The 21,472-nt window shown below is 52.6% G+C and overlaps 3 protein-coding genes across 8 annotated transcripts; all 3 read left to right on the top strand.

Moving 5' to 3' along the window:
- Positions 1-63: 63 nt before the first annotated feature.
- On the top strand, positions 64-5,145 carry WDR74 (WD repeat domain 74). Of its 5 annotated transcripts, XM_059710377.1 has the most exons (11): positions 64-207; positions 292-398; positions 494-615; positions 2,099-2,171; positions 2,309-2,455; positions 2,600-2,701; positions 3,565-3,665; positions 3,744-3,799; positions 4,085-4,230; positions 4,317-4,373; positions 4,926-5,145. In XM_059710377.1, exons 1-11 carry the CDS (start codon positions 144-146, stop codon positions 5,103-5,105), a joined length of 1,155 nt encoding a protein of 384 aa, XP_059566360.1. In that variant the 5' UTR covers positions 64-143; the 3' UTR covers positions 5,106-5,145. The 5 variants fall into 5 exon arrangements, with proteins under 5 accessions (XP_059566360.1, XP_059566361.1, XP_059566362.1 ...); XM_059710378.1 differs by lacking the exon at positions 4,317-4,373; XM_059710379.1 differs by lacking the exon at positions 292-398 and having other exon boundaries at positions 114-207.
- A 7-nt stretch (positions 5,146-5,152) lies between these two features.
- Positions 5,153-5,733, top strand: TEX54 (testis expressed 54). Its single transcript, XM_059710387.1, has 2 exons — positions 5,153-5,375; positions 5,479-5,733. Exons 1-2 carry the CDS (start codon positions 5,297-5,299, stop codon positions 5,679-5,681), a joined length of 282 nt encoding a protein of 93 aa, XP_059566370.1. The 5' UTR covers positions 5,153-5,296; the 3' UTR covers positions 5,682-5,733.
- A 231-nt stretch (positions 5,734-5,964) lies between these two features.
- On the top strand, positions 5,965-21,037 carry STX5 (syntaxin 5). 2 transcript variants are annotated; one of them, XM_059710382.1, is made up of 11 exons: positions 5,965-6,108; positions 6,769-7,012; positions 7,982-8,052; positions 8,213-8,268; positions 8,381-8,451; positions 12,803-12,919; positions 13,003-13,059; positions 13,236-13,317; positions 13,784-13,884; positions 14,024-14,145; positions 19,517-21,037. In XM_059710382.1, the coding sequence occupies exons 2-11, from the start codon at positions 6,788-6,790 to the stop codon at positions 19,674-19,676; spliced, it is 1,062 nt and encodes a 353-aa protein (XP_059566365.1). In that variant the 5' UTR covers positions 5,965-6,108; positions 6,769-6,787; the 3' UTR covers positions 19,677-21,037. The 2 variants fall into 2 exon arrangements, with proteins under 2 accessions (XP_059566365.1, XP_059566366.1); XM_059710383.1 differs by lacking the exon at positions 5,965-6,108 and having other exon boundaries at positions 6,332-7,012.
- Positions 21,038-21,472: the final 435 nt, after the last annotated feature.

Below are 21,472 nucleotides of genomic sequence, written 5' to 3' on the forward strand. Positions count from 1 at the left end.
TGCAATACCGGAGGGAGCAGGCGGGCGGCGAATACTCTGCCAGCCCTTTAAACGCCCGGAAGCTGCGCTGCCCCGACGCCCCCACGCGGCGCGCGCTGATGACGCGCGCTGCGCCGGAAGTGCGGCTGTGAACCGGCTCGGTGATGGCTGCCGCCGGGGCGCGCTGGAACCATGTGTGGGTCGGAACCGAGACTGGGATCCTGAAAGGTGGGTGGCAGGACCCGGCGTCGGGGAGTGGGGGGCGGGGTCGCCCGCCCGCGACCCGGTGTGACTGACGCCCGCGTCCCGCAGGGGTGAACCTTCGGCGCAAACAGGCGGCCAACTTCACGGCGGCGGGACAGCCCCGGCGCGAGGAGGCGGTGAGCGCCCTGTGCTGGGGCGCGGGCGGGGAGACCGAGGTGAGCGGCCGGGGCCTGGCCGGGGCCGGGGGGCCGGCAGCCTCGCGGTCCTCGCCATCCCGCCCTCCATCCCTCCTGCCCTCCTCTGCCCGCAGATCCTGATGGGCTGTGCCGACCGGACAGTGAGGCACTTCAGCATCGAGGAGGGCAGATTCCGGGGCCAGAGGCACTGCCCCGGCGGGGAGGGCACGTTCCGAGGCCTCGCCCAGGCGGACGGGTAAGCCCGAGCCCCTCGCCGAACGGGTAGGGAGAGCGCCGAGGCTCCCGTGGGACGGCCGAGGAATGGCCATCAACCCTTCGGGGGCTCGGACCTGGCCTCGGAGACAGGGGCGTGTGTCCTGCCGTCTTGCGTTCCTGCCTGTAACGAGCGTTTATTGAACCCCTGCCGAGTGCCAGGCATTGCAGAATGCGAGGGCTGCAGGGAACCCAGACACGCACAGTACCCGCTGTTACACCGTTTGCACCCCGAGGGATTTTCTCCTGATTCCATAACCTTTGGGTGACCCTGAGCAAGTCAGTTCATAGTGAGGATGCCTTTAGATGGGGACTGGCAGCCACTCACAATGTGAGGAAGCTCCCAAAGGAAAGTTAGGACGACAGTGCTGGCGCTAGTGGCTGCCTCGCTCTCTTCCTAAATGAAGAGGAGGTTGCGGGCAGGCTGTGTGGGTTTGGTGGCTCTAATTCTGGCCGGTGAGGTCTAGGAGGCTGGGGGAGGGAGAAGCTTAAGGCAGGCCTTGAAGGATTGGTAAAATGTGGACAGTGGAGGGAGGGGTAAGGGCATTTTAGAAAGACGCTACTGCCTGGGCAGAGGCCAAGGCTTGGTGTCGGGCCACAGGGTACCTTGCAGGGAAGATAAATTGCATTGGGGGGGGGGGGGGGGTGGACGCCGAGGAAGCATTTTAACACGAGATGGGCAAGGTAGGGTGGGATTCATGGTAGAGGGCTGCACGTGCCATTTTTGTCTTGGAGGTGGTGGGGAGTTACTGGTTTTTGAGCAGCAGAGCTGTGGCCCAAGCTGTGAGCCTGTAGGGGTGTGGAGGATGAACTGGGGAGAGAGCAGTTGGGAGACTATTGCCATAGCCCAGGCAGGCGATACAGACCCTGAACCAAGGTGGAGAGGGTGGGCAGTGTGAGAGAGCGCATAGGCTGGGGCTGGCAGCTTCTAGGGAGAGACTCGCTGGGGCTCCCTGGGAGGAGTATGCTGTGGGTGGGGGGCTGACAATGAGCACGTGGAGCCCGGACAGGGAACTGAAGCTGGTGTTTGACTTTGGCCCAACCCTAACTCCCAACCGGTGCCATTTCAGTCCCTTCAGAGTTACTGATCCTGGCCCCTGGTGACCGGAGAAAGGTTCAGAAAGACGGGCAGGGCCAGGTGCCCCTAGATGTAGCTGTGGGTTACAAAGGCACTTTGCTTTGGGGTATCACAGACTTGATTTCTGGTTCTGACATTTGCTGAGTGGGCAAACCTTTTAATGGCTCAGAGCCTCCGTTTCTTCGCTTATAAAACCTCACTCTGTCAAGGAAATGAAATAATATACACTGAAGCCAAAACATTGTCCAGACGCACATTACCTGGAGGCTTTCAGAGGAGGAGGGCTGGTGGGGGTCTAGTTAATGTGGGGGTGGGTTCACTGGGCTTAGAGAATATTTTCACACTTTTTTTTTTTTTAACCCTGACTCTATCCTTCCTCTCCCTGCAGCACCCTCATCACGTGTGTGGATTCTGGGGTTCTCCGAGTCTGGGGTGACGACAAGGAGACCTCCTCTGACCCAGTGAGGCTCCCTGCCCTGATCCTCGTGGTTGGGGAAGGTGGGAGCCAGGGTAGGAGTTGAATGAGGGCTTTGGGGGAGGAGGATTAGGGATCCAGGAATTGACTCTCATTTCCCCTCTCATCTCTCATTCTTTTCAGGTCCTGGAACTGAGGGTGGGCCCTGGGGTGTGTAGGATGCGCCAAGACCCAGTGCGCCCCCACGTAGTTGCCACAGGTGGGAAGGAGAATGCTTTGAAGGTGTGGGACCTGCAGGGGTCTGAGGAGCCTGTGTTCAGAGCCAAGAACGTGAGTGGCCTCGGACCCAGGGAGGCTGGGGCCGCTGACCATGCCTCAGAGACCAGATGGGCTTTAGGGGATGATGACGGAGGGCGACAGGAAGGGGCACACTAGCTCGCCACAGCCCTGTCCCCCATCGACCCGCTCCCCCAGGTACGGAATGACTGGCTTGACCTGCGAGTTCCCATCTGGGACCAGGACATACAGTTCCTCCCTGAGTCGCGGAAGCTCGTCACCTGTACAGGGTACCACCAGGTGAGGGACCACCCACCCTGACCTCCTGCTGAGGCTCTGCCCGTCCTTTGTCACGGCCATCCTTCCACCACCCTCCCAAACCTGAGCTCTCAGAGGAGGGAGCACGCCTTTGTCCACTCAGCCCCGTAGCCTTCTCTTACTGTGTTCTGGGGTGGCGTTTCCTGAACTAGGACTCTTCATGTTCTTCCACCTGGAAGAGAGGAGGGGAGCGGGGGAGGGAGCATTTCCTTCACAGTAGGTTTATAGGGCGCAGGTGTCACGAGAGGACGTTGGGCTGCATGTCGAGAGAACTGGGTCTCTGGTCCTGATGCAGCCTCTGGTTTGCTGCGGGACCCAGGCTTGCCTCTCCTCTGGCCACAGCCCCTCAGCCCCATAGGAGGGCCTGGCTGGGGATCGTTACAGCCCTGACCCAGGCAGGACTGGGTCCCTGGGTTTGCTGTTGCCTTTGCCTGCGTATTGAAGTCCGATCTGGGTGATCTTCTGCTGCACACACACGGAGGGCTTCCTCTGTCCTCCCTTGTTCAGGCTAAACCTCTTGGCTTGAAATTCAGCGTCCGCTGACAACTGGACTACTTGCTTTCCCATTCCACCAAGATGGGAGTGTGGGGGGATGGGATGGTCACACACGAAGACCAGGGAATGCTGCCACTTCCCCACCTGGGGGCTCGCTCCCCTCTGCCCGGTCCATTTATGCTGCTAAGCTGTTCTCCCCCAACCCCAACCCCCCACAACACTCAGATGAGAAAGTTCCTCTGAGAGTGGATCATAAACAGGAAAGCAGTATATGAGGGAGGGTGTGAAGTGGGTGAAGATGTGGGGGTACAGGGTGAGGGTACCCTTGTGATAGTTAAGTCTTCTTCCAGGTCCGTGTCTATGATCCAGCCTCCCCCCAACGCCGGCCAGTCCTCGAGGCCACCTATGGAGAGCACCCGCTGACCGCTATGACTCTCACTCCGGGGGGCAAGTGAGTGTTTAGAGGGCGGGAGTGGGGTCAGGGCTTCAGGAAGCTCCTGCTGACCCCACCTGCCTCTGCTCTCCTCAGCTCGGTGATTGTAGGAAACACTCATGGGCAGCTGGCAGAAATTGACCTTCGGCAAGGTAATGGACTGGGGAGCCTTGCAGGAGGGTGGGGCAGGATTCCCTCTGGGGCAGTTGAACCCTCATTTAGGCATCAGTTTGTCTGGGTTCAAATCCTGGTTTCAAAAGCTGTATGGCCTTGGACATGTTACTTCAACTCCCTGTGCGTAGTTGACCTGTAAAATGGATATAATGGTAACTCCTATCTCAGCGTTATGTTAAGAATTAAGTCCCAAAATAAAAAGTGATTTCAACAATAAATACTACTGGAGGCGTGGCTCGCCTAACGCCTCCCCCTTTCTCCAGGGCGCCTACTGGGCTGCCTGAAGGGACTGGCAGGCAGTGTCAGAGGGCTGCAGTGCCACCCTTCCAAGCCTCTCCTAGCCTCCTGTGGCTTGGACAGAATCCTGAGGGTACACAGGATCCGGAATCCACGGGGCCTGGAGCATAAGGTGAGAGCCTGCTGTCTCCTGTGCCCCCCACTCATACTCTGTACATTCACTGTGCTTGGCTCCTTAAGGTCCCTGGTCTCTTGCAGGTCTATCTGAAGTCTCAGCTGAACTGCCTTCTTCTGTCAGGCAGGGACAACTGGGAGGTAAGCAGCTGGGTCTGGGAAGGTGGAACCAAGAGCATAGATGTGAGATTTCTTCCCGTGGGAGCAAAAGGAAGCAGCTGGAACAGAGACTGGCCCTGCCCATCTCCCTGCTGCATTTCTGCATTTTTGTGAGGAGTGTGAATAGTTGTAGTCCTGCCCTAACCGGTTTAGCTCAGTGGATGGAGCGTCGGCCTGCGGACTGAAGGGTCCCAGGTTTGATTCCGGTCAAGGGCATGTACCTTGGTTGTGGTCACATCCCCAGTGGCGGGTGTGCAGGAGGCAGCTGATCGATGTTTCTCTCTCATCCGTGTTTCTAACTCTCTATCCCTCTCCCTTCCTCTCTGTAAAAAGTCAATAAAATATATATTTTTTAAAAAATAGTTATAGTCCTGACAGGGTTCCTGCCAAGAGTGACACAGGGACATGGATGGGACTTGTCCCCAGAGCAGGAAATGCAAGTGGTGGTACCTGGCAAGATGGCTTCCCCGTTGAGCCCCCTCCCCTGTGGGTCTGCCTGTGCCCCTGACTCCCCAGCTTTTCTCCACTCACTAGGATGAGCCGCCAGAGCCGCCGGAGCCGGCTAAGCTGTCTTCGGAAGACACGGAGGCAGACGAACTTTGGGCCTCCCTGGAGGCAGCTGCCAAGCGCCCGCGCCCTGATTTGGAGCAGACATCAGGGGTCGTCCCAACCGGGCGGAGAAAGAAGAAGCGGCCTGGCTCTGCCAGCCCCTGAGGGGCCTGAGCTCACTTTGTAAATAAACAGCTGACACCCATGTGACCCTGCGCCTTTTGTGATGGGAGAAATTAAAGGGGCGGCTGCTCTCGGAGCTGGGGCGGCGGGATATCTGACGTCACAAAAGCAGTGGGAGCCAGTGGGCTGGAGTGGTAGCACCGAGTGCCGGGCGAGCCGGGCCCTAGCGGGCCATGGGCTGCTGCCAAGACAAGGCCTTGAAAACCTCCAATGGGAAGTCCAAGGCGGCCAGAAAGGAGGAAGTCGAGGAAGGTGGGAACAGAAACACAGCTGGGGTGCTCAGGGAACGGGAGAGGGGTCAGGGTCGGGAGGGGGTAGGGGGGAGTGGAGTTCAGTGGCCGCCTCATCCTTGCAGACACCGAGGAGGTCGATGGGAACTCGTCGGACCACCGGAAGCCCAAGTCCAACGAAAGCCTTTTGATCACCGTGCTGTGGCGGCGGCTGTCCTTGTTCAGCCGTCGGGACTCGCGGACACCCAAGAGGCAGTCAATCAAGCATGGGTGTACGTTCCAGGAGAACAACCCGGAGGAAATCCGGGAGGAGCCGGAGAAGGGATGACCCCAGCCCGGCTCTCAGTCCTCCCCAGCTTCCAGAGAATAAAGTTTCTAACGTGTACTAGCCGGAGCGCTTGTGCCTCTGCTGCCCTCTGCCCGCACCACCCGGGCTGCGGTCTCTTTAAGGCTCCTCCTCGGAGGCTGGCCCCGCCCAATGGGCCGCCGCTCTAGTTCCTGGGGGCGGGGTCACGACAGCGGTCTAGCCAATGGGAGAGCGGAGTCGTTCTTGTATTTGGGTGGGGGGCGTGTCCCCGGGGTGCCGAGCTGGAATAGGCGTGGTACCGCCCTCTAGTCAGCGGGGGTGGGGTTACGTGTGGGTGACGTGGCGGCTCCTAGTCTTTGGTCGAGTTTCGGAGGCTTCCGCGCCCGGGGAGTAGGCGGTGACGGCCCAGGAGATTGTGGCGGCGGCGGCGGCAGGCGGCGGAGAGGAGGTAGGACTTGCCCTAAGAGTGGTCTGGCCGCCGTGGCAGCTCGGGGCCGCGGCTTTCCGGGGGCGATGACGGGTGGGGGGTGGGGGGGAAGGAAACCAGGGGCGAGCGGACAAGTCTTGCCGGCCGGGCTCGGGGTGAGCGAACACCTCGGTGTCCAATCAGGAAAGCCTCTGTTAAGAAAGACGTCGGCATGAGCTAATCATTAGTTGCAGTCCCCTGGAAGGCGGAGCTTGAGCTGGGGGGTGGGACTTCCTGTTTCAAATAAACACCCGGAGATTTCTCCCCCTCCGCCCACCGAAGTGTGTCCCCCCCTCCGAAGGTCCGTTACCCTTTCTCCCCGAGTCGGGGAAGGAACCCGTGGATCCAGGAGGGCCCAGCTAGGGCCTGGGGGCAGTTGCACAGGCCGAGCTGGAGCTTTGGGGCCGCGGGTCCTGCCTTGGGCCCTGTCTCTGCTTCGGGGCCCCCGGCCCGCGCTCGGGCTGCCCGAGCCAAGTTGGAAGAAGAGTGAGGAGGGAGCGGCTTAGGCCGGAGAGGAAGTGGGGCCCAGCCTGTTGCCCGCCGGCTCCAAGATCTGCGGTTGGCTTCGGGGCGCAAGAATTTGCTGGTTGGGGCAGTTTCTGGGGGAGAGGCCTGGGAATGACACTCTCTCCTCCACAACAGTCCGAGGTTATGCGTCTCAATGATCCCGCGGAAACGCTACGGGACTAAGAACACGGATCAGGGTGTCTACCTGGGTCTCTCAAAGACACAGGTCCTGTCCCCTGCAACTGCTGGCAGTAGCAGCAACGACATCGCCCCTCCGCCCCCCCCAGTGGCCCTGGTCCCTCCCCCTCCCGACACCATGTCCTGCCGGGATCGGACCCAGGAGTTCCTGTCTGCCTGCAAATTCCTGCAGAGCCGTCAGGTAAGGGCCGGGCGTGGGAACCAAAGGCAGGGGTGCGCTCTGCTCGGAGCTGGGGGAGCGCATTCTTGCGGGAGCCTGATGGGGAACTGGCCGGGCTTGGAGGGGGCATGGGGTCTGTGAAGAGGTGGGCTCGCTACCTACAGGCAGACACACAGACCTTCTCGTGCGAGGAACCTGGAGGGTAGGGTTGCTGGTCCTGAAGGAATACCTCGGGGTGAGAGGTGGCTCCGATATATTGGGTTTGGATAAGGACCAGGTTCTAGAAAGAGCCTCTAGCCCAGAGACAACCACTTGGAATTCCAGCTCCGGTATAGCGCTGCCACAAGTTCGCTCTGTTCCTGTATCTGTAAACTGAAGGGAGTTGTCTAGATTAGTAACTTTTACCAAAATCAGTTTGGAGTGCGTTTTAAGAAATTGCATTCCCCTGCCTTGATCCAGACTTGGTGAATGTAGGTGGGGCCCGAGTGACTGCAATTTCACATACTTGTACTGCTCAGCCCTTGTTAACACCTGCTCTTCTGTCCTCTACTCTCCAAGAGCTCTCCCCTTATCCTCTTTGGTTCCCAGATCGGAAGAATAGAATGGTAATCAGGGCTGTGTATTTAGTCTTGACAGTGCACCAGCTATTCGGCTGAAATACTTTTTACCACCCCCTGTCCTTTCATCTTAGCGACACCCATAAGGAGGTGTGGGGGTTGTCTTCGTTTTGTGGGAGAGGAGATACAGACTCAGAACGGTGTAAGTAACTTGGCCCAAACTCCCCAGCTACTAAGTGATGGAATCAAGATTTGAACCCTGGTCTCTCTGTCTTCAAATCTGGGCTCTCACCCGCTACTCCCGCTACTCCCGGTAGACCCGCTGGTAGAGAATACGGTCAGGCCTAGAGAGAGTTTAGCGGACAGCTGAGAACGGTGAAAGCTGGTGAGGGGGAAAGGGATTCAAGTTTCACCTCTTGACATTGCTTTTCAGAATGGGATACAGACAAACAAGCCAGCTCTCCGTGCTGTCCGGCAGCGCAGTGAATTCTCCCTCATGGCCAAGTGAGTTGAGAGGAGTGGAGTGGGCTGAGGCGGTGTCTGAGGAGGAGGCTGCCTTTGCTGGCCTGGCTGTGAGGGCTGGAATGGGTTGTGCTGGAGCTGATGGGGGAGGCGGCCGTCTCCTGCTCTCTCCCACAGTGCTCTCACTGACGCTTGCTTGCAGGCGCATTGGGAAAGACCTCAGCAACACCTTTGCCAAGCTGGAGAAGCTGACAATCTGTGAGTGTTCTTGGGGTTTCAGGAACGGGCAGTGGACCAAGGAGGGTGGAGGAACCGTACTCCCTGAGCCTTCTCTTTGAGGTCACCCGTCGTGGCTTCTTTATCTCCGCAGTGGCAAAGCGCAAGTCCCTCTTTGATGATAAAGCAGTGGAGATTGAGGAGCTAACTTATATCATCAAGCAGGTGAGCGGGTAGCTATCAAGAGGGCCCAGATTTCCAGTCAGATCACTTCCATCATTTCCCATTGCCATGGAGGCCCAGAGCAAGTTTCTGGAGTTAGCCCCAAACATCTTGCTCATCCATTGAGTCTCTAGATACTGTTTTATTATCTACTGCGTACAAAACACTGCGCTGGGCACTTGTCTCCCAAACATGAGACAAGATTCTGCCTTCAAGGGTTTATTGTCTAGAAGAGTATCCAGCCCCATAACATGCGTAGGAGATGAGTGTATAGAAAACATTTTACAAAAAGATGAATGAAAGGGGGGCATGTGTTATACCTTCGACAATAAAGATTTTAAAAAAATGAATGAAATAGTCTGGAACACTGGAAAAGATTTTTTAGAGGAGGTCAAATCTGAGCTAGTTTTAAAGCTTGGATAGAGCCAGCGAAGGAAATTCCAGACAGAGAAAACGGAGTGCAGAGGTATGGCTTCTCACAGGGAGGGTTCAGCCCTTGCTCAGGAGGCCTACCTGACTGTGCTGTTTAATAAATCCAGCAACCAAAGCTCTGATCTCCCTTACCTCGCTCCGTTCTTTATATTTATTTATTTAATAACTATAGTTTCGATGCACGAAATTCATGCAACAGTAGGCCTGCCTTCCCCCGGCTACCGGCAGGCACTCGGGACCCTGGCTTTCCTTGCAGCCCCAGTTTCATCTGAAAGGATATCTGGTCTAATTAGGATATGACACTTTTATTATTATAGATTACTTTTTTTTTTTAATATATTTTATTGATTTTTTACAGAGAGGAAAGGAGAGGGATAGAGAGTTAGAAACATCAATGAGAGAGAAACATCGATCAGCTGCCTCCTGCACACCCCCTCCTGGGGATGTGCCCACAACCAAGGTACATGCCCTTGACTGGAATCGAACCTGGGACCCTTCAGTCCGCAGGCCGACGCTCTATCCAGTGAGCCACACCGGTCAGGGCTATAGATTACTTTTTTAATTGATTGATTTTAGTGAGGAAAGGGGACAGAGAAAGAGAAATATTGATTTGTTCCATTCATTCATTGGTTGATTCTTGTATGTGCCCTGTCCGGGGATCAAACCCACAACCTTGGTCTGTCAGGGCGATGCTCTAACCAGCTGAGCTGCCCGGCCAGCGCTGTTTTCTTCCTTAAAGCACTTGAATCTGAAATTCCAGTGTTTTGTATAATTAGCTTGTTGTGTTTATTGTTTTGTCTTTGTTCTCTCCCAACTACCTCATTTCCCCTCAAAAAAGGGCGGGCCCGGGAGCAGAGATCTTTTTCCTTTCTGCTTGTTCACAGATGAACCCCAAATGCCTGGGACAGGTCTGGCATTTGGTAGGTGCTCGATACTTGCTGACTGACTGAGTCATTGGCAGGAGATGGATGAGGCTGTAAAGGTAGATGGTGGCTGGCTGTGGAGCTCATTGTGGACCCTGTAAGGAGGATGGAACCGCTCTGAATGCCGTGGCCTGCAAAGACCATTAGAACCTGGATCCCAGTTCTGCCTGAGAGACACTGGTCTAGCACAGGTCTCTACACTGCGATTCCTTCCTTTCCAGCACAGTGTTATAAGAATAAACTGTGAGGTTGAAGGACCTTGGGAGGAGGGGAGAAAACGCTGGCGCAGGGGGCAGGAAGGCTAGCAAGGACCCTGCGCAGTGCCTGCAGCTGTCCAGGACAGAGGTGCTGCTGGCGGAGGCCGGAGGGCAGACACGTTCAGGCCAGGCTGTGCTGGGGAGGAAAGGGGGTTCCGCTAACTGTCGGAGTGTTACTGCGTAGGCACTCAAGAACCACAGCTGGATTCAGGCAGCCGAGTTCAATTCCCAGGTGCACCCCTTCCGATGTGACCCAAGTGCCTGCCTGCGCTGAGCTTCAGTCCCTTACAAATAACAAGGGGCTGATAACAGCACCACCTCACAGGGTGGTGGCCAGGGTTCCCTTGTCTGTTTCCAGTCACTCACATTATCGAGTGCGTTTGGCTGCCTGGTTCTGGGGATTGGGCAGCCAGCAAGGCAGATGTGTGGTTCCTGTCTTCAGGAAATTCCTTTCTGAATGGGTAAAGTAGGCACTATACCGGTAGACAGAAAAGGCAATTTCAGGCAGTGATAAATTTTTCAATAAGAAATAATGTAAGCCCGGCTGGCGTGGCTCAGTGGTTGAGTGTCAAGCTATGAACCAGGAGGTCATGGTTCAGTTCCTGGTCAGGGCACATGCCTGGATCCCCAGTGGCAGGTGTACAAAAGGCTGCGTGCAGAAACGATTGTCGCGGGACAAGCCTAGGAGGAAGGTCACTTAGGAGGCGCGTGGAGCTTTTTAGCGAGAACAGGCGGTTGGGCGAGGACGGGCTCAGCAGCGAGGTGAGTGGGCAGGTTCGGCTGGGTTCTTGGGGTTCTTTCTCGGGTCCATGTGGATTCAGGGAAAAGAGGAATTGAGGATGGCTCTAAGTTTTTGGTCTGAACAACGGGTGAATGGCAGTGCCGTTTACCAAAATGGAAAAGAAGGAAGATGGGGGAACAGCTTTGAGGGGGAATTAACCGTTGATCTCTGTGTTAAGTTTAAGTACGAAGGAAGTTGTAAGCTGCTTAGCAAGTTGCATGACACACAGTAAGCAAACCCGAGGTTGCTGTTGTGTTAGCACGGTGCTGAGCACACAGTAAGCGCTCAAGAGAAGGTGGTTGTGTTGCGGTATATGGGTAGGTGGGTTGGGGTGTGCGAGTATGTGATTTAGAAGCTTCCAGCTTGGGCACCATGGCGGGACATGGTGCCGTTTTCTAAGCTAGAACCCTGGGAGAGGAGATCTTCAGGGGGAAAAACCTGGAATGTCGATTTGGACCCAGGACTATGAGGAGGCTGCATCAGCTTTCCAAAGGGACAGACCCACAGTCAGCCGAGGAAATGGTCCGAGAGTGTAGAGCATGGTTGGGGCGAGGATACTCTGTGGGGAGATGCTAACCGGGGAGACTGCGTGATAGAAGTTGTCTGATCTACAGTTTCCATCTGGCCTTTTCTCTTGCTGTTTGTGAATCCTGAGGATATTTTTTCCCATTGATCAGAACAGAACCCTTTAGTCTGCGGGCTGACGCTCTAACTACTGAGCAACCAGTTAGGACTTGTCTGTTTCTTGAACTTACTGTTCTAGGCCTCTTTCCCTTCCCTTTTCTCCTTCCTCTGATTCCTCTCTGGCTGGCTGCCCGGGCCACACTTCTCTGCCATTCGCTGGCGGCCTCCTGCATCTCCTTTGTCCACTGTGGCCTTCGGCAGGCTGGCTGGGGGAGTGGAGGAGGCATTGGTCTGGTATAGAAAGCCTGGCTGTGCTGCTGCTCCTGGGTGTGGCCTTGAACCAGTCACAGCTTTCATTCTTGCAATGTTGTTAGTTAGTTACTTAGTTAGTTAATCTCCATCCGAGGACATTCTTCTATTGAGTCTTAGAGAGAGTGGAAGGGAGGGAGAGAGACAGAGAGAAACATCAATGTGAGAGAGGCATATCAATTGGTTGCCTCCCACACGCGCCCCAACCAGGGCTGGGGATCAAGTCTGCAAACAAGGTATGTGCCCTTGACTAGAATGGAACCCAGGACCCCTCAGTCCATGGGCCAACACTCTGTCCACTGAGCCAAACTGGCTAGGGCTAATTTTTTTAAAAAAATTGACTTTAGAGAGAGGAAGGGAGAGAGAGAGAAACCACTTTGTTGTTCCTCTTATTGATGCATTCATTGGCTGTTTCTTGTATGTGCCCTGGCCAGGGATCTAACCCATAACCTTGGCATATTGGGATGATGCTCTAAACCTACTAAGCTATCCAGACAGGGCGCAGTAAACTTCTTTTTTTTCTTAAGAAATACGAATTTATTAGGTCATCTGGAAAACCAGATGGGCTGCGCCTCAAAATGACACCAGCCTGAAAGGAATTCTGTATATAGAAATTGTTCCATTGATGCTTTTGGAAAACCATGCTGCCTTTGACTCCTCTTTTCTCCTGAGTACCACATAGGTGCTTTGTTGGTTAACATGCTCTGGGTTTAAGATTTTGGCCTTTTAAGTGTTTCTGTGACCCTGAACTTGGCCTCATGGTGTGAAGTAGGGCAGTAGGGTGTAGGGGTAAGCAAGTCATTTATTTACACATTGATGTGGCCAGATTTCATCTCTTTGTTTCTCCTCTGCAGGGACTGAACTTGAGAAAACTGCCGAGGTTGGAAAATCCCAGTGGGCCCTTTTGGGCTGACTTGTAACCGCTAGTAACTCCCAGTCTGTCTTCCCTGCCAGAGATGTCCATGTGGGAGAGGCGCTGGCCGAGGACTCCTTGGCTGATACTGTTTTTCTGTTGCCTCTTTCACCAGGATATCAATAGCCTCAACAAGCAAATCGCCCAGCTTCAGGATTTTGTGAGGGCCAAGGGCAGCCAGAGCGGCCGGCACCTGCAGACCCATTCCAACACCATAGTGGTCTCCCTGCAGGTGGGACCTGGGTGCGGGGGACGGGGAGATGAAAGGCAAGAAGGTCTTGACTTCCTTTGCTGACCTTTCTCTTTTTCTTCTAGTCAAAGCTGGCGTCCATGTCTAACGACTTCAAATCCGTCTTAGAAGTAAGGACAGAGGTGAGTGGAATCTGTGTGGGAGGGATCGGAGTCTGGGGACAAGGGTCCAGGAGGGAAATGGGAGAGACAGGTGGGAGGTAAGGGAAGGGTGACAGGGTCATGGCCGACAGGAAGGGTCTCTAACATACATGCTTTCCAGAAGCCTCAGGACCTTTGCATTTCTTCCCCAACCCCAGAACTTGAAGCAGCAGAGGACCCGGCGGGAGCAGTTCTCCCGAGCGCCTGTGTCGGCCCTGCCCCTTGCCCCCAACCACCTGGGTAAGTCACAGGCCATACGGGGAGTCCGGAGGGGTACAGCTAAGTTACTCTGGTTGTGATGGCATCTTCTAAGGGCAGGGGTTGCGTGAGAGAATATGGGGGCAAGGAAGTTGCTAAGCTTTCTCTCTCAAAGGTCAACTTCATTGATGGTGTTATTGATCCGCACTTGGTTTCCCACGTTCTCACTCTTGGGGATGAATTCAGTCATGTTCAGAAGAATAACAGTTACTGATACGTTTGTGCACTCACTTTATTCACATGCTCTCATTTAATTTTCACAACCACCCTCTGAGAAAACAACTATTATTATTCCCTATTTTACAGGTGAGGAAACTGAGGCTCAAAAGGGGTTAAATGACTTGTCCAGGGTTATGAGGCTAGTAAGTGGGATTCAAATCCAGAGCATGCGGGCTTTGAAACTGCTTTTAACCAATAAAAAAACACCATGTCTTCTTTCTTCCTTCAGGAGGCGGTGCTGTGGTTTTGGGGGCAGAGTCCCGTGGGGATGTGGCCATCGACATGTTGGACTCTCGGACCAGCCAGCAGCTACAGCTCATTGACGAGCAGGTACCTAGGTTCTGAGCTGGGGAGGCGTTGCCCCGGTGCCCTCTGTGGGCCATGTGAAATGGCGAGTTGGGCGGGTCCTAAGGAGGCAGGCCCTGCCCTCAGAAGCTCCCAGTGCTCATGTCCGCTCTCTGCTCTGCAGGATTCCTACATCCAGAGCCGGGCAGACACCATGCAGAACATCGAGTCCACAATCGTTGAGCTGGGCTCCATCTTTCAGCAGTTGGCACACATGGTTAAGGAACAGGAGGAAACCATTCAGAGGTGAGACTCTCTCTCTCACCCAAACAGAAGAGCTCTCTCTCCCTAAAGGCCCCCAGGGGCAGTGGGGAGGGGAGGGTGCCTGCCCACCCCCGGGCACAGCTCACCTGCTTCCGTGGCTTCCAGTGTGTGGCGCACCGGTTCCCTGTCAGGCTCTGTTCTAGGTGCGGGGCACACGGCAATGAGTAGGAAGCCAAGTTTCTGTTTCATGGAGCTTAACTTTTGTAAGTGTGTGTGGAATGCGTGCACACCCTGCTAAAAAGAATTAACAAGACATTTTCAGACAGTGAAAGGAGTATACAGAGAGTTAAAGTAGGGCGATGTGTTAAGACAGTGACTGACTAGGGTGGTGTATCAGATAGGGTGGCAGACACGCCATTGTGAAGACCATGATGTTGATTAAAGCAGAGACCTGAATGACAAGAGGGATCCAGCCATGCAAAGAAGAGGCAAAGAGTATTCTAGGCAGTGTGGACAGCTAAGACTCTAAGATGGGACATTCTTGCCGTATTCAAGAATCAAAGACGACCAGCATGAGCAGGGACAGAGAGGGACAGGATGAGGAGGAGGGAGGCAGAGCCCACCCACGGGAGGGCCTCTCTGCGCCTCCTGCTGCTTCAGAGGCGTTTAAAATATGCATGTATATTCTTACTGATTTCAGAGAGGAAGGGAGAGGGAGAGATAGAAACATCAATCTGGGACCTTTCAGTCCGCAGGCAGACGCTCTATCCACTGAGCCAAACCAGCTGGGGCTGTAAGAGGCATTTTATCAGCTCTCCCTCTTTGGCACTTACTATTCATTCAATCTGTTATAGCAGCAATTTCAACCCATGTAAAGCAAGAATTTTTAAAATATACAGTATCTGACTATTTAGTGAGGGACACTAACCTTTTTTCTTTCCCCTTAGATTGTCAAATAACAAATGACACGAGCCCTGGCCAGTGTTCTCAGTGGTTAGAGCATCAGCCCACCCACCAAAGGGTCATGGATTGAATTCCCAGTCAAGGGCAGGTCAAGGGCATATACCTGGGTTGCAGGTTTGATTCCTGGCCCCATTGGGGGCTGATGCAGGAGGCAACCAATCGATGTGTCTTTCACATGGCAAAAAAGCAATGGAGAAAACATCTTTGGATGAGGATTAAAAAAAAAAAATGACAGCCAACACAGCAATAGCCTACTTATGTGAATGAATCAAAATTATTTTTTTTTTTGTCAGATTGGCAAAAAATATAGTACATTTTTTAGTAGTTTATGTGTGCTGTGAGATGAAAAAGGTTGAAAATCACTGGCTTATAGAGATATAGGTACAGCCTTGTACAAAAGAGATAAACATCCCTGCACTTGCAGAACTTAAAGCCTAGTAGGGGAGATTCATTATTAAAAATACACATACGGCCTGGCTGGTGTTACTCAGTGGTTGAGCGTTGACCTATGAACCAGGAGGTCACAGTTTGAGTCCCAGTCAGGGCACATGCCCAGATTGCAGACTTGATCCCCAGTAGGGGGCATGCAGGAGGCAGCCAATGGATGATTCTTGTCATTGATGCTTCTCTCTCTCTCCCTCTCCCTCCCTTTCTGAAATCAATAAAACTATATTTTTATAAATATATATTTAAAGTTTAATGAAAGAGGAAAAAACAGTCTTTTATATTTACTCATGTTTTTACCATTTCCAATGCTCTTCATTCCTTCCTGAATACCCACTTTCAATCTGGTATCACTTCCCTTTAACCTGAAGAACTTCAGCATTTTTTGTTTTTTGTTAATCCTCACCCGAGGATATTTTTCCATTGGTTTTTTAGAGAGAGTGGAAAGAGAGGGAAAGACAGAGAGAAACATGGATGTGAGAGAAACACATCGATTGGTTTCCTCCTGCACGTGCCCTGACCAGGGCCTGGGCCAGGGAGGAGCCTGCAACCAAGGAATGTGCCCTTGGCCGGAATCGAGCCTGGGACCTTTTGGTCCACAGGCCAACGCTCTGTCCACTGAACCAGATTGGCTAAGGCGGAACTTCAGCATTTTTTATAGTGCAGATCTGCTAACAAGTTCTTTTACTTTTATTTGAAAATATCTTTCACTTTCCTTTTTTGTTTTTGTATTGATTTTAGAGAAAGAGGAAGGTAGAGAGAGAGAGAGAAAGGAGAGAGAAACATCGATGTGAAAGAGAAACATCAATCAGCTGCCTCCTGCATGTACCTTGACCAGTGACTGAACCCAAAACCCAGGCATATGTCCTCGCCAGGAAACAAACCAGAGACCCTTCAGTGCACAGGATGGCACTCAACCAACTGAGCCACACCAGCCAGGGACTTCATTCTTTAAAAAAATTTTTAAAATTACAGTTTACATTCAATATTATTTTATATCAGTTTCAGGTGTACACCTTCATTCTTTTTTTTTCTTTTCTTATTGATTTCAAAGAGGAAGGGAGAGAGAGATAGAAACACCAATGATGAGAATCAATGATTGGCTGCCTCCTGCATGCCCCCCACTGGGGATTGAACCCATAATCCAGATATGTGCCCTAACTGGGAATCAAACCCATGACCTCCTGATTCATGGGTCAACGCTCAACTACTGAGCCAGCAGTAAGACATTCTTTTGTCCTCCCCATGTAAACTTTTTCTTTTCCATTTTCCTTAGCCTCTCCTTCCCAAGCCATTATTTTCTGCCTCATTCATTTTCGTTTTATAACTCCCCTGCTATTTCCTCTCTGTGTCCTATTGATTTGTAGGTTGTTGTTTTTTTACCACCCGTGTTCCCTTTTATTAGTTTCATTCATGGACTTCGATTTTAAATCTTTTATATGCCAGATTGCATTCATTATTTTTTCATTTTTGTTAAAGGCAATGTGAGCTTGATTGAATACTAGTGACACGGTTCACGGATTCGTGCACATTGAAAGGAAATTAGTTAGAAGGTGGCCGGCAGGGTGAGATGGCAAGATGGGCCGGACACGCCCTGGAGCCAACCTCCTGTGGTCCCTTCCCAGCGTCTGCGGAGTGAGTGGGGTCCCACCAGCAGGTGGGATCCCTCAGCCTGGCCTCTGGGGATTGGGCCGAAAACCGGCTCTCTGACATCCCCCGAGGGGTCCTGGAGTGCAGGAGGGCACTCGGCAAAGTTGCTGTTGTATGGGGTGTGGAACGCAAACGCAAGTGTGGAGTAAACCAGATTCAGGGCCGACAGTGCCCAGCAACAGCATAACCCACAGCTGAGGGTGGAATCGCACGGCCCCACAAGGAATCGGGCTCCCTCCTCTCTGGTTTCTGGGCGTGTCACCTGAGAACCCCTGCTGCCAAATCACAGCAGCTCGACAGCTCCTGTGTTGAGCGTCTACCCCCTGCTGGTCAGTGCGCGTCATAGCGACTGGTCGAACACTTAGCATATTAGCCTTTTATATGTTTATAGATGAGATGACAGATGCACCCACACTGAGAAATGTTATAGCCCAAAGCTAGAAAACCTGATCATTTAGGTAGCCTCTCTGACGTAGATAGGAAGTCAAGTACAATCCAGGCTCCTGTACTTGGACAGAGGAGCTCACAGTCCTCATGACGCAGGACCTTGGCTTGCAGCCGCGGCCTGGCCTTTCCTCTCACTCTCCAGCTGGACTGCCTGCTCCACTGACTTTTCTGTCCTCACAACTTGGGAAAGTCTCTGCTCCCAGGGCCTCCCTTTGCAAAGGCCAGGATTGTGTTTGTCTTTCAGGATTGCACATGCAGGCTGCCTGGGAAATGTTTCCTTTTTCTCAGCAGCTCTCAAGAGATTGTCCATCCTCTGAGGACTTCTCTATACCCTGGAGAGACATGGCCTCCTACTGTGGGGCTGTTCTTATCCCCCGACTTCCTGTTCATATGGTTAGGTTTCTCTTTCTGTCTTATTTAGAACCAGGATTTCCTGACTGGAATGGCCTGTGAACTTTTTTTTTTTTTTTTAATATCTTTTTATTGATTTCAGAGAGGAAGAGAGGAGAGAGAGAGAGAAACATCAATGATGAGAGAGAATCATCGATTGGCTGCCTCCTGCACGCCCCACACTGGGGATCGAGCCCACAATCCCGGCACGTGCCCGGACCGGAAATTGAACCATGACCTCTTGGTTCATAGGTCAGTGCGCAGTCCCGGAGCTATGCTGACCGGGTAGGCCTGTGAACTTTCACACCTCCCCCCCCTCACTATAAATGCAACACATACTTATTAGACAAAAATCAATAAATACTGAGAGACTTGACTTTGGATGTAAACACACAATACAATATATAGATGATGTATTATAGAATTGTACACTTGAAACTTACATAATTTTATTAACCAATATCACCCCAATAAATGTAATAAACATTTCTAAAAAGTAAGTACTGATGAGGAAAAATCTTAATAGCTAATATTTGAGGGCTCTTAGTATGGATCGAGCACTTCATGTGTGTTAATTCAGGTAAGTAGGTTTTGTGTTGGCTTCATTTTTCCTTCCTTTTTCAGTTGAGGCAAATGAGACTTGAGGTTAAATGACTGGCTTAGGGTCATTAGGTAATAATAAGTTGCAGAGCCAAGACTTCTTTCTGTTACCTTTCTATAGGTTTTTAAAAAAAAAATCTGTTTGCCCTAACCAGTTTGGCTCAGTGGATAGAGCGTCAGCCTGAGGACTCAAGGGTCCCAGGTTCGATTCCGGTCAAGGGCATGTACCTTGGTTGCAGGCACATCCCCAGTAGGAGGTGTGCAGGAGGCAGCTGATGGACGTTTCTCTCTCAGTGTTTCTAACTCTCTATCCCTCTCCCTTCCCCTCTGTAAAAAAAAATCAATAAAATATATTTAAAAATATATATTTTTTATTGATTTCAGGGAAGAAGGGAGAGGGAGAGAGAGAAACATCAATGATGAGAGAGAATCATTGAGCTGCCTACTGTGTGCTCCCCAATAGGAATCCAGCCCCACCTGGGCATGTGCCCTGATCAGGAATCGAACCGTGACCTCCTGGTTCATAGGTTGATGCTCAACCACTGAGCCACGCCAGACTCCAGAGCTTTTTCTATACACACACACACACACACACACACACACAAAATGGGATCATATTGCATATAAACACTTTGTTTCAAATTATGAGAAAGTTTATTTGGAAAGTTACAGAGGTAGTAGAAGCGAGCCAGCTGGACTGCATAGGCTCAGGAACCAAGTCATAGGGGCAGAAGGGCCCTTGGAGCTTAGGAGAGAGCAAGGCAGAGGTAACCCCTGGGGGAACAGAGCGGGAAGGGAAAGACATGCTTGAGCATTTTTTACTCCTACGCACTGTGACCATCTTTCCATGTCACTAAATATGCTCCGAGCCTGCTTGCTAATCGGTGTCCCGTTTCCTCTCCTCCTTGCCTGTCTCCAGGATTGACGAGAACGTGATGGGAGCCCAGCTGGATGTTGAGGGCGCCCATTCAGAGATCCTCAAGTACTTTCAGTCAGTTACCTCCAACCGGTGGCTCATGGTCAAAATCTTCCTCATCCTCATTGTCTTCTTCATCATCTTTGTGGTCTTCCTTGCCTGAACCTTCTCCACCCTAAGGCACTCCGTGGGGGTTTGCACCCACCTGGGAGGGCAGGTGCCAGTGCTGCCACTGAGCCTGTGCAGGGTGCTTGGGAGAAAGGCCCTGTTTTCCTGGAACTGCTAAGAATGGCCACTGCCCCTGGTCCCCCACCCCTTGCCTCTGGCCAGCCACCTGTCCTCCCCTCACCACCCTCAGGCCCGGAACACAGGGCTCTGGATTTGGATTCTGCTGTGAAGTGGCTGGAAAGGAGCCGTGGCCACCTAGGGGCCAGTGAGGAGGTTGTCTCCACTAGGAGATTTTATAAACCCTCCCAGCCTCTCCCAAAGGGAACTTTGGCAGCAAGGGGAGATGAGGCCCTTCCTCACATCCGGAGAGTGAGGAGAGGAAGCGAAACTGCCCCGGGACCAACTTTCCCACCTGGGTTAAAATCTGACCTCTTTCTTCCTCTCTTCACTATGTGAGGCAGGGGCCCTGAGCACCTCAGCTGCCCGCACAACCCCAACTTTGGCTGCTGGTGACTCAGTCTGCCAAAGGAGCTGCAGCTGTTTCCTCCCAATTACAGCAAGACTGACAGCCTCCCTCGCCATGTCGTCATTTCTGGGTGGGAGCGTCGAAGGGCTTAGGCAACAAGTGGAGTGCGCCCATACCCAGTTCAAGAACTGAAAGGGTTGGGCCCATGTGAGGCGCCAGGCGGTGGGCTCTGTGCACAGTGGCCTCCAGGCAGGAGAAGCAAGTACCGCAGCACTTCATTAGCGTGGCAACTTCCCTTCAGCGGGGCAAGCAGGACCTCAGAGTGCATTCCTGATGGGTGGCAACTTCCCGGACCATCTCCAGCGGTATTTGGACCTGTTTCATCTGCTAACTGGTTGGTCCCAGTTTTTCCTTGAGCTGGATGAAGCAGGAGCTCAAGAGTGAAAGGTGAAGCATTCATCCCCAGCTCCAGCGGAGGCTCTTGGTTCCCGCCAAGCCCCTCACACCCCAAGCCGGTCACAGGAGGAGACCTGCCTGGAACACCCACCCTCCAGGGAGGTTAATATGCCTTGTCATTCCTGACCAGGACCCACCACCACATCATTATGAGGTCACTGGAGTCCTCATCTCAACACAAAGGAAGCTCAAGCTATAGAGACAACAGTCACCATACACTGGCTTGGCCTAGTACTTTGGGGGGTCTAGGAGAGTCCACGCCTTTTCTAGCTCTGGCATTTTAATATTTCCTCTCCCCTTAGCCTCTGTTCAGTAGGTAGTCTTGCTGGACTCTTCAATACCCAGTTGACACACCATGTGGGCCTGGCATAGCACACCTGTGGTAGATGGGGAGGTTTGTGAAGACAATTGCTCACTAAAGCCTGACAAATCAATCCTTTGACTCTGCAACGCTTCATGGAGGGGTTGCATAGATCAGAAATTCATTTATTTCACAGGTATTTGTTGAATTCCTGCCATGTGCCAAGCATGGTACTGAACCAGCTGCTAAAGAAAAAAGCCATGAATTAGGCAAGGGCCCTGCCCTTTTGGAGCTTATGTTTAGTTTTCTATTTCTTGACATTCTGATTTTTTAACAAGTTGATTTCAGAGAGGAAGGGAGAGGAAGAGAAACATCTATGAGAGAATCATTGATAGGCTGCCTCGGGCATTGAGGTCACAACCCAGGCATATGCCCAGACTGAAAATCGAACCGTGATCTCCTGGTTCATAGGTTGACGCTCAATCACTGAGCCACGCTGGCTGGGCTAATTTTATTTTATTGTATTTCTAGTGTTTTTACTGATTTTAGGGAGAAAAGATGAAGGGGA

This window comes from Myotis daubentonii, chromosome 9 (assembly GCF_963259705.1).
Source record: "Myotis daubentonii chromosome 9, mMyoDau2.1, whole genome shotgun sequence".
Classification (NCBI taxonomy): Eukaryota; Metazoa; Chordata; class Mammalia; order Chiroptera; family Vespertilionidae; genus Myotis; species Myotis daubentonii.

Coding starts and splice junctions, on each gene's coding strand:
- WDR74 (XM_059710377.1), top strand. CDS start 144: ATGGCTGCCGCCGGGGCGCGCTGGAACCATGTGTGGGTCGGAACCGAG. Junction 616..2,098: donor GGCCTCGCCCAGGCGGACGG/GTAAGCCCGAGC, acceptor CTCTCCCTGCAG/CACCCTCATCACGTGTGTGG. Junction 3,800..4,084: donor AGAAATTGACCTTCGGCAAG/GTAATGGACTGG, acceptor CCCTTTCTCCAG/GGCGCCTACTGGGCTGCCTG.
- TEX54 (XM_059710387.1), top strand. CDS start 5,297: ATGGGCTGCTGCCAAGACAAGGCCTTGAAAACCTCCAATGGGAAGTCC. Junction 5,376..5,478: donor AAAGGAGGAAGTCGAGGAAG/GTGGGAACAGAA, acceptor TCATCCTTGCAG/ACACCGAGGAGGTCGATGGG.
- STX5 (XM_059710382.1), top strand. CDS start 6,788: ATGATCCCGCGGAAACGCTACGGGACTAAGAACACGGATCAGGGTGTC. Junction 13,885..14,023: donor TACAGCTCATTGACGAGCAG/GTACCTAGGTTC, acceptor TCTGCTCTGCAG/GATTCCTACATCCAGAGCCG. Junction 14,146..19,516: donor CAGGAGGAAACCATTCAGAG/GTGAGACTCTCT, acceptor GCCTGTCTCCAG/GATTGACGAGAACGTGATGG.